This window comes from Myotis yumanensis, unplaced genomic scaffold (assembly GCF_028538775.1).
Source record: "Myotis yumanensis isolate MYYU_CA2020_CCGP unplaced genomic scaffold, mMyoYum1.0.hap1 SCAF_14, whole genome shotgun sequence".
NCBI classification, from domain to species: domain Eukaryota; kingdom Metazoa; phylum Chordata; class Mammalia; order Chiroptera; family Vespertilionidae; genus Myotis; species Myotis yumanensis.
Window position 1 is genome coordinate 6,660,912 of NW_027223765.1, and position 12,526 is coordinate 6,673,437.

General features: G+C 44.6%; 2 protein-coding genes and 1 long non-coding RNA gene across 3 annotated transcripts in view; 1 reads left to right on the forward strand and 2 right to left on the reverse strand.

Moving 5' to 3' along the window:
- Positions 1-36: 36 nt before the first annotated feature.
- RPL14 (ribosomal protein L14) lies at positions 37-3,271 on the reverse strand. Its single transcript, XM_070391547.1, has 6 exons — positions 3,211-3,271; positions 2,627-2,728; positions 1,965-2,059; positions 710-809; positions 572-625; positions 37-373 (listed from the first exon to the last, which is right to left on the reverse strand). The coding sequence occupies exons 1-6, from the start codon at positions 3,211-3,213 to the stop codon at positions 86-88; spliced, it is 642 nt and encodes a 213-aa protein (XP_070247648.1). The 5' UTR covers positions 3,214-3,271; the 3' UTR covers positions 37-85.
- Positions 3,272-3,439: 168 nt separating this feature from the next.
- On the forward strand, positions 3,440-9,438 carry LOC138992684 (uncharacterized). The gene is made up of 4 exons (XR_011468120.1): positions 3,440-3,730; positions 6,706-6,908; positions 7,941-8,059; positions 8,911-9,438. It is a non-coding gene; the product is annotated as an uncharacterized lncRNA (long non-coding RNA).
- ENTPD3 (ectonucleoside triphosphate diphosphohydrolase 3) overlaps positions 9,023-12,526 on the reverse strand; it is a 32,814-nt gene continuing 29,310 nt past the window's right edge. Inside the window, exon 11 of the mRNA XM_070391548.1 lies at positions 9,023-10,365. Coding sequence (XP_070247649.1) covers positions 10,129-10,365 — 237 coding nt within the window. The 3' untranslated portion in view covers positions 9,023-10,128. The remainder of the gene's footprint in view (positions 10,366-12,526) is intronic.

Genomic DNA, 12,526 nt, shown 5'->3' on the forward strand with positions numbered 1-12,526 from the left:
CAGCAGACGTTCACCCACAGCAAGCAGATGGGCCAGTGTGTTAAAAAGAACCTTTATTATACGTTTATAGTAGCCCCTCGTGTTCTCATGCTTTCTTGCCAGATGCCTTGGGAGCAGCAGGTGCTTTCTGGGCTGGGGCTTTCGGACCCTTTTGAGCTTTTGGAGGCGCTGCCTTCTGGCCTGCAGGTTTCTGGGCGGGAACCTTCTGGCCTGGAGCCTTCTTGCCTGCAGCGGTGACCTTTTTTGCTGGAACCTTTGCAGCAGCTGCTGCAGCTGCAGCGGCACCTTTAGCAGCAGGTGCTTTTTTGGGAGAAGCTTTCAGGAGAGCTGCCTTTTGGAGCTTCTTAACTTCAAGCTTGATTATTCGGTTCCTCTGAAAAATGCCAATGTAAGTATATTTACAACATGCATACAGGAACTATTGTCATATATGTATATATGTTTAAGAGAAAACCCTAATGTTAAGACCCTCATATAATCAACTTTGCTCTACTAAGCATGGGCAAACAGAATTACCATATAAATAAGTTTAGGGTTAAAACATAATCCTGTACTAATTTTAAAAACTTACCATTTTCTTTGCCTTCATTACTTTGTATCGATCAAAATCTGTCATCTTGGCTTTCTATAAAAAACAAAACACAAAACTCTCTTATACCACCTTCCAACCCTCCAAAAAAGGTCAGAATTCAAATGACTAAGTTATTACCTTTTCTCTGGCTTCAATCTTCTTGGCCCATCTTGTGGCTGCCCATTTTGTATTGATATCTGCCTTCTCCCAGGCTTGTCGAACATACTTCTGGCGGGCACTAGAAAGAACCAAGACTAGAGATGAAGAAATCAGCTTTGAAGCAACACAAACCCAAGGGCAGCTTTTCATCCTCTGAAAAGCAGAACTGATACCCCCTCTCAGGTTAAAAAAACATACGCAAAATAATCCCGAAAGCACCCTTCCCATTTGTTGTACTTCTAGCTCTAGTTGTCTTTAGAGAACAAATGTCACCCGGCACACCACATCTTTGGATGTCTTATAATCTCAAACACACAATAAACCCAGTAAAACCCAGTACACTTCAAAAGTAAACTATTAGTTACAGTGGGTGTCCCACTACAACTGTCAGTGCAGTTGAGATAACTGTACAGCAACACAGCAGTTAACGTCCATAGTATACATCAAGCATGTCAAGAAAGAATGATTTTCTCAATTCCTTTTAAGTAACTGTCACAAAATGATGCATGTTACTTTTTAAAAAAATCCTCACCCGAGGATATTTTTGCCATTGATTTTTTTAAAAGAGAGACTGGAGGGGAGGGGTGGCAGTAGAGAAACACTGATGTGGTTACCTCCCGTACTTGCCCCTACTGGGGCCAGGGGTCGAGCATGCAACTCAGGTCCATACACTTGACTGGGAATTGAACCCAGACCCTTCCATCAGCAGGCCGACACTCTTACCACTGAGCAAAACGAGCTAGGGCTGTTAAATACTTCTGACACATAGGAAACATTCAACTACGGATAACGAGTATTGGAAGAGACAAGAACTCGTATTTTTGTTTTGGAGCTAAAAGTGATTAAAATATAAACAGGAAACCAGAATTCCTTAAAAAAAAAAAAAAAAGGTCTTTGCTGTAAATCCTGAGAGGTACAAACAAAAGAGGTTGGCAAACATGCACACAGGCAAAGCCAGAGAACGAAAAGATCACAGCACATTTAAAGGGAAACAAGGCCCGCCCACTACACTGGAAATTCTTCTTCTGAATTGCTTCCATTCTTCAAAACTGTTCACTATATTCTCAAGGGAAAACTAGTAAAATAACAAAAACTTTTTTTCAAGTAAACCAAGAAAATGTTCTCTAGCACAGTGGTCACCAACCAGTGGTCCACGGACCAATGGTGGCCCATGAGGTCTGAAAGGTTGGCCACCGCTGCTCTAGCATAAGCAAAGCTGGGAGGTGGGTTTTACCTGTGTGGGAACTTAAGGATGAAGTCAGTGAGCTGCATGCATTTGAAAGGCATAGCCTGTCTCCTTACTCGAGTGCAAGGTCCATCAACCAAAGCCTAGAATACATAAGATCAAGACCTCAGTGCAAAACCTAACCGCATTCAACAGGATAGTCTGCATATAACATGTCCTTTCAAAATCCAAGCCCTACTATTTAAATGCTTTTTTTTTTTAAAAAAAACGATTAATTATTATTAGCAGTTCAGTCTGTTACCTAACTACATATAATTTACTTGACAATTATATGTCTTCAATCCTTACATTCCCAACAAACAACTTAATGTTCATTCACAGCCTCTGGTCAATCCCTTAAGTTTGTGGTTCTCAATACTACATGCCTGGCTTGTTCTAAACTCCCTTTATACATATATAGTAACTCATTTAACCCTCACCAATGTTTTAGCCATAGTTCAAGGTGCTGGCTAGTGTAAGCGGCAGAGGCAATACACAAACCCGGTGGCACTGGCCCACTCAAAGCTGTGCCTGAAAACGCCTACAGCGCCCTGCCTGCTTTCCCCAAACTAAAATACCGCCATCGCCCACCCACAGCCCTCCTTCCTCCGGGGTCATTACAGAGCACCACCCACTGCCGCGGGAAGTTGTGACTCTTTCCTTACACTTACCCTGTTCTGATCGATAACATCTACGATCGCGACCAGCTTCCCGGCATGAGGCCCGAAGGAGACGTAGGCCACCCGGCCAACCTCCACGAAGCGCCTGAACACCTAAAATGGGCCGGGGGGGGAGGAAAGCGAAACTCATTAAAATCTCTGCACATTTACAAGGTCCTGCAGTTTACAGGCAAAGAGGCTCAGTGCAGCGAAAAAGACCGTAGAGGGAAACACCCCGCCAAGTGCCACGGGTCGACCTGGATAACAAACTCGCAGAGGCGGGAACGGCGGCAAAAGCCGGGGTCTCGCCGGCTGCCACGGCCCGGTCCGCCAGTCCCAGCCCCGCCAGGCCGCTGGCCCTCCAGCTTCGGCGGCGGCTGCGCGCACGCGTAAGCCCAGGCGCGCCGGGCCTGCCGGGCCCTCCACGCGCTCATCGACCGCGGGTCCGGGAAGCCCGCAAACTACGTGCTCCATTCGCCCGGGAACCCTCACCTTGCGCTACGTAAGGCCCGCTGGGCGCCATTCCCGCCCCCGCCCAAGCGGTGGTGCAGCTGCGGGGCGGCCTAGACCCCGGAGCCCGCAGCAGTGATACTCACCATGTTGGCGGCGCTCGGCGAGAAGGAACGAGGCCCACCCAACCGTGCGCATGTGCAGAAAGTCGCCCCGCCCCTGCGCTGAACGGAACGCCGACGTGGGCGCTGATTGGTTAGAGCTGGTGCGTGCGTGCGTGCGTGCGTACTCGCGCGCATGCTCACTGGGAAAACATGGCGGAGCCGGCGGAGCCTGGGCGATTTTTCGCTGAAGCCCGCAATGAGCTCGCCCTCGGTGGTCCGGCGCTGAGTGGCGGGAGGGAAGGTCATCGCTTAGCAGTTTAGAGTGAAGAGCACAGAGGCTTTGACTCCCGTGTAGCTTTGTCCACATTCCACTTGGCTCTTTTTTAACATTCTTCCGTCTTTCTTTCCACTGCTCACCCTTCTCCCGATTTTTGTCTAAACGTGGTTACTCATGGTTTAGTGCTAGATATGTTTTTTCTGTCCCTGAGTGACTCCAGTAATTTTGTTAACGTTTTATTTTAGAGTAATTCAGACTTACAGAAACGTCGCAAAGCTAATAGAGGTAATTCCCATAAATGCTAAATGTTGACATTTTATGTTTGCGTTCTCTGAACGATTTGAGAGAGAATTGCAGCCATGATGTTTCTTTATCGCTACACGATTAAATGTGTTATTTCCTAAAAACAAAGACATATCTTACATAATAAAATGATCAAAATCAAGAAAATAATACGAATAGTCCTTTAATTTGCAGTCCTATTTAAATGTTATCAATTGCCCCACTTACAGTTAGAGTAAATGCAGTATATATATATATTTTTTTTTCCTGGTCCAGAATCTAAACAAGTTGTGTTTAGTTACCATGTCTAGTTTTTCTGTTTTGTTTTTTTAATCGGTAACTGTTCCTAACCTTTTATCTTTGGTAATACTGACATTTTGGCATTTTAAAATACAGGCTAATTGTTTTGTGGAATGTCTCTCGATAGGGAATTGTTGTGGTTTTCCTCACGATTGCACTCAGCTTATGCCTTTTTGGTAGAAATGCTGAGCCCTTGATGGCATCGTATCAGGACGCACGCGGGATATCTCCTTAGCAGTGTTACTATTCACGACTTGATTAAGATGGTGATTACTTTGCTGACAATTCCCAAATCTATTTCAGTCGTTTCCTCTAAGATCTACACCAGCATATACTCCTGGGACTGTTCCAAGCCGCCTCCTAAAGTGATCTGCTTTTCCATTGATCCATTTAATCTATTCTCTGCTCAGAAGTCAGAGGGATCTTTTCAAAAAACAAATCATGCCCTGGCAAGTGTGGCTCAGTGGGTGGGCGTCGGCCGGTGCACTGAAGGGTTGCCCCTGGTTTGATTCGCTAGTTCGGTTGGACCCCTGGAAGGGGGTGTGCAGGAAGGCAGCCCATCTAAGTTCTGCTCTCACATCGATGTTTCTCTCCCTCTCCCTCTCCAAAAATCAATAAGAAATTTTAAATCAATAAATAAAATCACATCTTTCTGTTTAAAACATTTCAATGGCTTTCTACACTATTAGAATAAAATCAAAACTGCTTATTCTGGCCTGCATCGTATGCTCCTACATGCAACCTCTTGTTCCCCTTCATTGTGCTTCAGCCACACTGGTCTTGAATAGGACAAGCTCTCCCCTTCTCCATGACTTGTACGTGGTATCTCCCGTGCCAAGAATGCTCTTGGGATGGAGGGAGGGAGGGGGGGGAGGGGCGCGGGGCGTCAATTGGGGAAAAAGAAGACAAATGTAAAACTTTAGACAATAAAAAAAAAAGAATGCTTTCCCTTTGTTCATACAGCATGATTGCCACATAAAAAAAGTCAGTCCCCTTGTCCCTTTACTAGATCAGCTTTTTGTTTTCCTCAGAGTTCTTACCACAATTGTTTGACTCATCTTTCTGTCCATTTAGCTGTAGTTTTGTACCCACTAAAGTAAGTTCTATGAGGGCAGGACCTTGACCGTCTTCTTAGCACAGTGCCTCCTAAGGGGCTCAACAAGTGGGTAGCAAATGATTTCGTCTTTAGGCCTTGGCATCCTGCTTTATAATTTACAAAGCAAAAGAGATGAATAAGAACATTTGCTGGGGTCCAATCCCAGTGGGTCCAGGGGTCCCCAAAGGTGTGGACGGAGTCGGCGATGAAGGAATGACACGGAGACAGCCTTCAGTTGATCAGCAGCCTAGTCAGGACCTATAGCCAGGATTTCCAGCCAAAGTTCTGGTCGGAGCTCTGGTTAGGAACTGATGAGGTTCTGATGATTATTGTCTTGTTACATCCATATTTATACCAGCCGATTTTAATCCTGTCAATTTCTATTACAAAGGTTAGGGCGTTTCTTATCTCCATTCCAGGGAGTAAAGATTATGTAGCTTAACTACCCGCCTGGCACTTAATTAAGGGGTTGTATCCCCTCCCTAACCTCAGGGAAAGATCCCCACCTGGGGAAACAACCTTTCTCGGAGAGGTGACCTTGGTTAAAACACATGGCGCTAAAGAGAGCAAACATATTAAGAACAATATGCTATATATGCCAGGTCCCTTGAAACATATGCTGTGCAGATGTTTCTTTCCTGCAGCGACTGTGTCAAGCAGCAAGGATGGACCGGCTGCCGGCAAACATTCATAGCAGTCTGGTTGTGGTAAGAGCCCCAAACTGGACACTATCCAAAGGCCCATAAACAAGAGAATGGATAAATCGTGGAAGTCTTTATAATGGAGTCAGCAGCATCTACACGGAACATGGACGCATTCACACATAACAGTGAAATAAGTCAGACACATAGGGTGTATGCCATGTGATTTCAATTATATGAAGTTCAAAACAAGCAAACTAATCTTTGGTTGTTAGAAGCAAATGAACGTGTTTACCTTCGGTGTAGGCAGCGGCGGCTGGAGGTGAAGAGAGGAGACTGCTGAGCTGCTGGTGGCCAGTTTCCTCTGCGCTTTGGTTACCTGAGTGTGTTCAGCTTGTGGAAATTCAAAGCTTTACCTTTAGGGCTGGTACATTTATTTCCCCCAAATAAAGGTTAGCTTAAAAACGTACACACAAACAACTTTTAAAATGGGGTTTTCTGGCTTTAACACCAGAGACTCTGATTTGCTGGTCTGAGGAGGGGCAAGAATCAGCATTTTAAAAAACAAGCTCCCCCACCTGGCAGGTGTGGCTCAGTGGTTGAGCACCAACCTATGAACCAGGAGGTCATGGTTAGATTCCTTGTGAGGGCACATGCCCAGGTTGTGGGCTGCATCCCCAGTAGGGGGCGTGCAGGAGGTGGTCCATCAATTATTCTTTCTCATTGATATTTCTCTCTCTCCTTCCCTTCTTCTCTGAAAACAATAAAAATATATATTTTAAAAAAAAAACAAAAAAACTCCCCAGTGATTCACTGAACACACTTTGGCAAACACTTTCGGATTCTCCAGTTACAAAATTATTTTTCTAAAGTTCATCATCTGATTAAGTCAACTCTATTTAAAGTCCTCCAAATGTTCATTTTCATTCTCTGTTCTACAGAATCAAGTCCAAACTACCCAGCCTGGCATTCGAGGCCCTGCACAACCATTCTGCAATAGCTACAGGTCTCACGGCTTTTCATATACTTGGTGTCCCTTTTCCTGGAATGTGCTCCTCACTCTACAGCTCTCCTTGAAGAAGCATCTGGAGATCCCTTCCCAAGCAGCCCCAGGCTGTTTTCGGATTTCTCTGATAATGGCAAGGTAACTCTAAGTAAGCGAAATGAGCAAGATAATCATTAGCAGCTACTTACATCAGAAACCAAAGTATCAGACCAGACCAAGCATAAGCAGAACTCTGATAGGCCGGCTACACCCAACTGACTCGTCCAATCATTGGGAGGATTGGCTAGTCCTGTCCCATCCACATCCTCTTTTACAAATCATTTTGAATCAATTCATAGATGTGATGGTCAATTTTATGTGTCATTGTGCTAGGCTACAATCTTCAGTTATTCATTATTCTAGGTGTTGTTGTGAAGGTAAACAAAAATTATCGGGAATGCTTGATATCAAATGTTCAGATTTCCGATTGTCTCAGTATTTTATAATATTAAAAATATTTTTGAACTGATGATTTCTTTCAGCATCGTTAGTGAGGTAGAAACAAAAAGGACCCAGCCTGGGAAAGATTTTCTCCATGGCTCCAGCAGAGGGCCTTCGTGTCTCATGTGTTTCAGGAGTCCTTACTTAGCTTAGAGTAGACTTTTGGCAAATGTATGATGAATGAATGAATGAATGAAATACTTTTTAAAACTCTTATTCATTGCCTGTACTCCCTGCCAGACACTGGCTAAATGCTACATTTTACTTTTCTCAACAATCCCATGAGGTACTAGTAGATATTAGCCCCAGAGATTGAAAGACTTTATGAAGATCATAGAGGTAGCAAATTCTTGAGTTAACCCAGGCCTATAATTTTCTCTTTTAAATGTCCTATAGGACATACAGAAAGTACATGCATGGTTGAAAAAAGGGAACACCTGTAACTACTACCTAGTTATAGAATATCAATCACCATCACCCCAAAAGTTCTGTTACTATAGACTGAATTTTTGTGTGCCCCCGATATTCATGTTAGAAGTCCCAACCCCCAATGGGATGGTATTTGGATATGGGACTTTTGGGAGGTGATTAGGGTTAGATGAGGTCATGAGGGGGTGCCCACTGTCATGATGGGATTAGTATCCTTATAGAAAGAGACACCAGAGAGCTCACCCTCTCTTTCTGCACAAGCACAGAGACAAGGCCCTGTGAGAACTCCGTGAGAAGGCAGCTGTCTACAAGCCAGAGAGCTCTCACCAGGAACTGAATCAGCTGGCACCTTGATCTTCGGCTTCCCAGCTTCCAGAACTGTGAGAAATTAGATTGCTGTTGTTTAAGCCATCCATTGTTATGGCAGCCCTAGCAGACTAAGACATCTGTTTATTCCTTTCCAGACACAACCTCTGTTCCCCCCCACCCCAAATTTAAGAGCAATGATTTTCTTGCTTTTCTTTAGAGTTGATCTTCTGTGTTTAATTTTGCCAGTTTTTGAGCTTTACATAAATGGAATTAAACTTGCTTTTTACCCTATGTTTGTAAGATCCATCCATATTGAACATATTTGTAGTTCTTTTGTTTTCACACATATTCTCATGGTTAAGGTCTTTTTGTGTGTGTGTTAAGAATCCCTTTCCTTATTCAAGATCTCAAAATCTCAAAACCCTTCAGTCCTCGGGCCCACACTCTACCCAAATTGGCCAGGGTACCTTCTGTCTATATTAGAAACAAGCCATATGCACACACAAAGACGGATAATGATATAAGAATTTATGATGTAATTAGTTTTGAAAAGGTGATCCAGGAGACAGGCCATAGTGTGTGTAAGAAAAGCTTTGTGAAAGAAGTAGAGCTAAAATTATGCCTTGAGAAATATGCATTATTTGGATGGATTCGAGGATGACCCAGTCTAGGTAGGGAGAACTGTGAGCAAAGGTGCATTTTGGGATGGAGCAGCCATTCTGGGTGGGAATCAAGATCTAAATGGTGGGGGTGGGGGTGGGGAAATATCTAAATGGCAGGCTGTGGCCTCACGGAAGCTTTGACTGTCAAATAAGGTCAACACAACTACTAGTATCTCAAGGAGCCAAAGGTTTACCAAAGGGAAGCCTTTTGAACTCTCTGAAATAAGTGATATTAATGCATCATTTTCTTAATTCACTAGGCAAGTCTTCTTAAGAAAATGTTCTCAATTTTTAAAACTTCTCATCAGTACTACCTTGGGACCTTAGGAGGAGGAGTACCATGTGCAAGGTAACAAACACACACCCTGCAAGTCAAAACAAAATCCGAGTCCTTTATTCCACACTGAGCTACCAAACGACCACCTGCAATCATGTTGATTCGTAGCCTGTAGCCATCGGACATGCGGAGTCCTCCCCCATCCCGCTTAGGAGTTAAACGTCCCTGCAGCTTCCTCTTCTTTCTCCAAAGTCAGGAACTATGGCCGCTACGCAGGGAGGTCTACCACCCAGGAAAGGAACTGGTAAGCCAATCATAGAATAGGACGTCTTGTGGCAGCATCGAGCATACCTGTGGGATGGTGGAGAGAAGGTGCACACCACGCTAACGATTTCTGGAAAGATGGCCCGAAACAAAAGCCTCGCCAAGGCAAAAAGATCTGGGACACCATGCCCTCACTGGGAGGAAATGTTTCATAGGATGACAGGAGCAACGTGAAGGGGAGGTGAGGATAATGATACAGACACCAGCTGCGATCTAATGACCAGAGCCCTGAGCGGGAGGGAATCCCACTTGGGGAATGGCCAGCTGTTTTCTGGGAGACTTGCTGTGCGTCCATCCTTCAGGTTCTGCCTGCACGACAGAAGCTGGCTGTGGCCACTGTCCTTGGGCGTAAAGCAGTCTTCTCCCCCAGATACTATATTCTACCAACCTGAGGGAGCTCAATGTTTATGGGATTGCTAAAGGACAGTCTCAGTTAAGGACCAGTGGGCGGAAGCCATACGATGAGATAGCTGATCGGGTCAAATGCTTAGTGGGAATCTGCCAGGAGGAATAGGGCGTTTCTAAGGGAGGACAGGATGCAAAATGTGCCCTGAGGTCAATTCTTCAACATGGAACTGTCATAATCTCTGCTTCCTCTTCCTCTGGGGCCCTGGAATAAAGAGTCGGCCTTGAGGGCCTGTCTCTCCTGTTCCCCAGGGGTCAGCATTGGGTGGTGGGATCTCTGAGGAGCAGTGTGCAAGGAACAGTTGAGGGGCTCCCCAAGAGGTGCTTTGGCATACTTCGTATCTGAGGGGCGCACGACCTAAGTATTTGACTGTGGTTGTGTTTCCCGCAGGTGGGCATTTCACTCGCATTGTCTGGTGTCACCCAGGCTGGACCTGGGCAGCCCTCGAGCTCCTGCAGCTGCTCACTCGGCTCACTCGGAATCCACTGCATGGTCCAAGGCATGCTGGGAGCGCCTCTGATTCCTAGACAACGCATACAGGTACACCAGGAATGCCAGGCACAGCAAGGCCACTCCCGTGAAGAAGGCGAGGACGCTCATAAAGGTAGGTGGCTTCATGGGCAGGCGGATCAGGGAGATTTCAGCTGGGATCTGGTTGGTCAGGGTGAGCATGTAGCCAAGAGACCAGGCTATGCTGCTATTGTCCACCTGTGAAGTAGAGGAGATGGTTGAGTTCTCAGGGCAGGGGCTGAGGTGGGAATGCCATACCCGGGGCACACCACTGCCACCAGCAGGAAACACCCACTGGAAAAGAGGTCAAAGGACTTGCCCAAGTTCAGACACTGCAGAGGCTGGGCTACAATCCAAGTCACTGGGATCCCCAAAGGCTCGAGGGCCCTAACTCCAGCATCGCAGAGGAAAGGCAGAACTAGTCCCCACAACCTCGCCACGGCCAAGTGGGAAGAGGCAGAGTTGATGACAATGAACCATTGTCTGTTGCCGGCTGTACAGTGTCTGCGGCTAAAGAAGGAAGGTAATGTGCGTTCGCTAAGCCGAGGGCCAGTTTCTAAGAAACAGGGTTTGTCAGTTTCTTCTGGTAAATTCAATCAATTTTTGGTTTGCACATTTTTAGGTTGTTTTATTAGATGGATAAATATTTCAAATTTGCAATCTTCATGATGAATTGAACTTTTTGTCACTCTGTTGTAATCCTCTCTACTGTGAATGATGCTCTTTATCTTAAAGACTATTGTTTTCAGATATTAAATAGCTACAGCAGTTTTTCTTCTGGGTGATGTTTGCCTGACAGTTTTTAAAAAAAATCTTTTTTTTTTTTTTTAACTTTCAATCTTTCCAAATCCTGATGTGTGAAGCCTAAGTGTTTCTCTTATAAATTACATATATTTTATTTTTAAAAATCAGGTCTGACAATGTCTGTCTTTTAACTGGTAGGTTTGGTCCATTTATGGATTATTGTAATGGTTGATATATTTGGACTTCTAATACCCTACTTTAAAATTTTCAATTGGTGCTTTTTTCCTATATTTATTTTTTCCCTTTCTTGCCTTATAAATTGTGTGCATGTTCCCTTTAAAAAATTAGCATTTTAGGCCACTCGAATATGCCTGTATCCTATGACCCCCTGGCCCCATCCCCATCACACTGAATTTTAGCTATACTTGAATTCTGGGTTGCTCTTTTCCTTTTTTATTTGGTGTTAATTTTCTTTTTTAAAAAACATACATTTTAAGCCACAACACTATTTATTCTTACTCAACATATTTTTATAACATCTGGATTTATTTCTAGTCTTATTTCATTACTTCCTCCAAATGTAGTTTTGATGTTCAGTCTTTGTGCAGCCAGTCTTCTGCAGCCTTTTTAGGCCCTCACATTCGGATACTAATTTGGCTGGATATACGATTCTTTATGAATAAAGGAAAGGAACTTGACACCATAAATCTGTGTGCATCCAAGCGGGTACTCAGTGGGAAGTCGTTCTCCATTCTCATCATGTACTTTCCTGATAATTAGATCATGAAGCCAAGCCGGGAGAGGACATGCCCACAACAATCCTTATATGTTCCCAGACATCCTTATTTCTTGTAGATGATTCAATTTCATTGATGTAAAAATAGCCAGTCACAGGCCTAATGCCAGATGTTGATTGGTTTAATCTAATTAGCCAAAGCTCATACCGAACAGACTGACTCCAGATATACTTCAGGCTTTACACCAGCTCTTCCTGAACCCAGACGAGCCTCCCAGAACCCGGGAACATAGTGCTGGATGGGCATGTCAGCAAGGCTGCCGCTGCCCGAAAGCAAGGTCCGAGGCCCCGTCACCGCAGTCACCTGGGAACAGCTGGGGCTCCAGCTTTGGCCCATGCTGGACTCTTAACAGTAAACACAGTGCCTCAGACTCATTCCGAGAGAAAATTCTATTTAACCCCTCAAGCTCTAAAGCCTGTATCTTACTCTGACATCTGCGTAAATGGAGAGCGATTAGTTACTACCCTCTTTTTAAAAAAATTTTAAAATTGATTTTAAAGAGAGAGAGGAAGGGAGAGGGAGAGAGAAACATTGATGAGAGAATCATCAATTGGCTGCCTCTTGCATGACCCCTACTGGGGATTGAGCCCATAACCAGGGCTTGTGCTCTGACCAGGAATAGAACCAGTGACCTCTCAGTACATGGGATGGCGCTCCACCAACTGAGCAACACCAGCCAGGGCTTTGTTTTAAAAACCATCCTCTTTTTTTAAAGAACAAACTGTTCTATTTGAGGCTTCTTTTTAGAATGAAAATATGTTAGGATGAAATCCTTAACATATTTATTCATTCACTCAACATTTACTAAGCATCTTTCA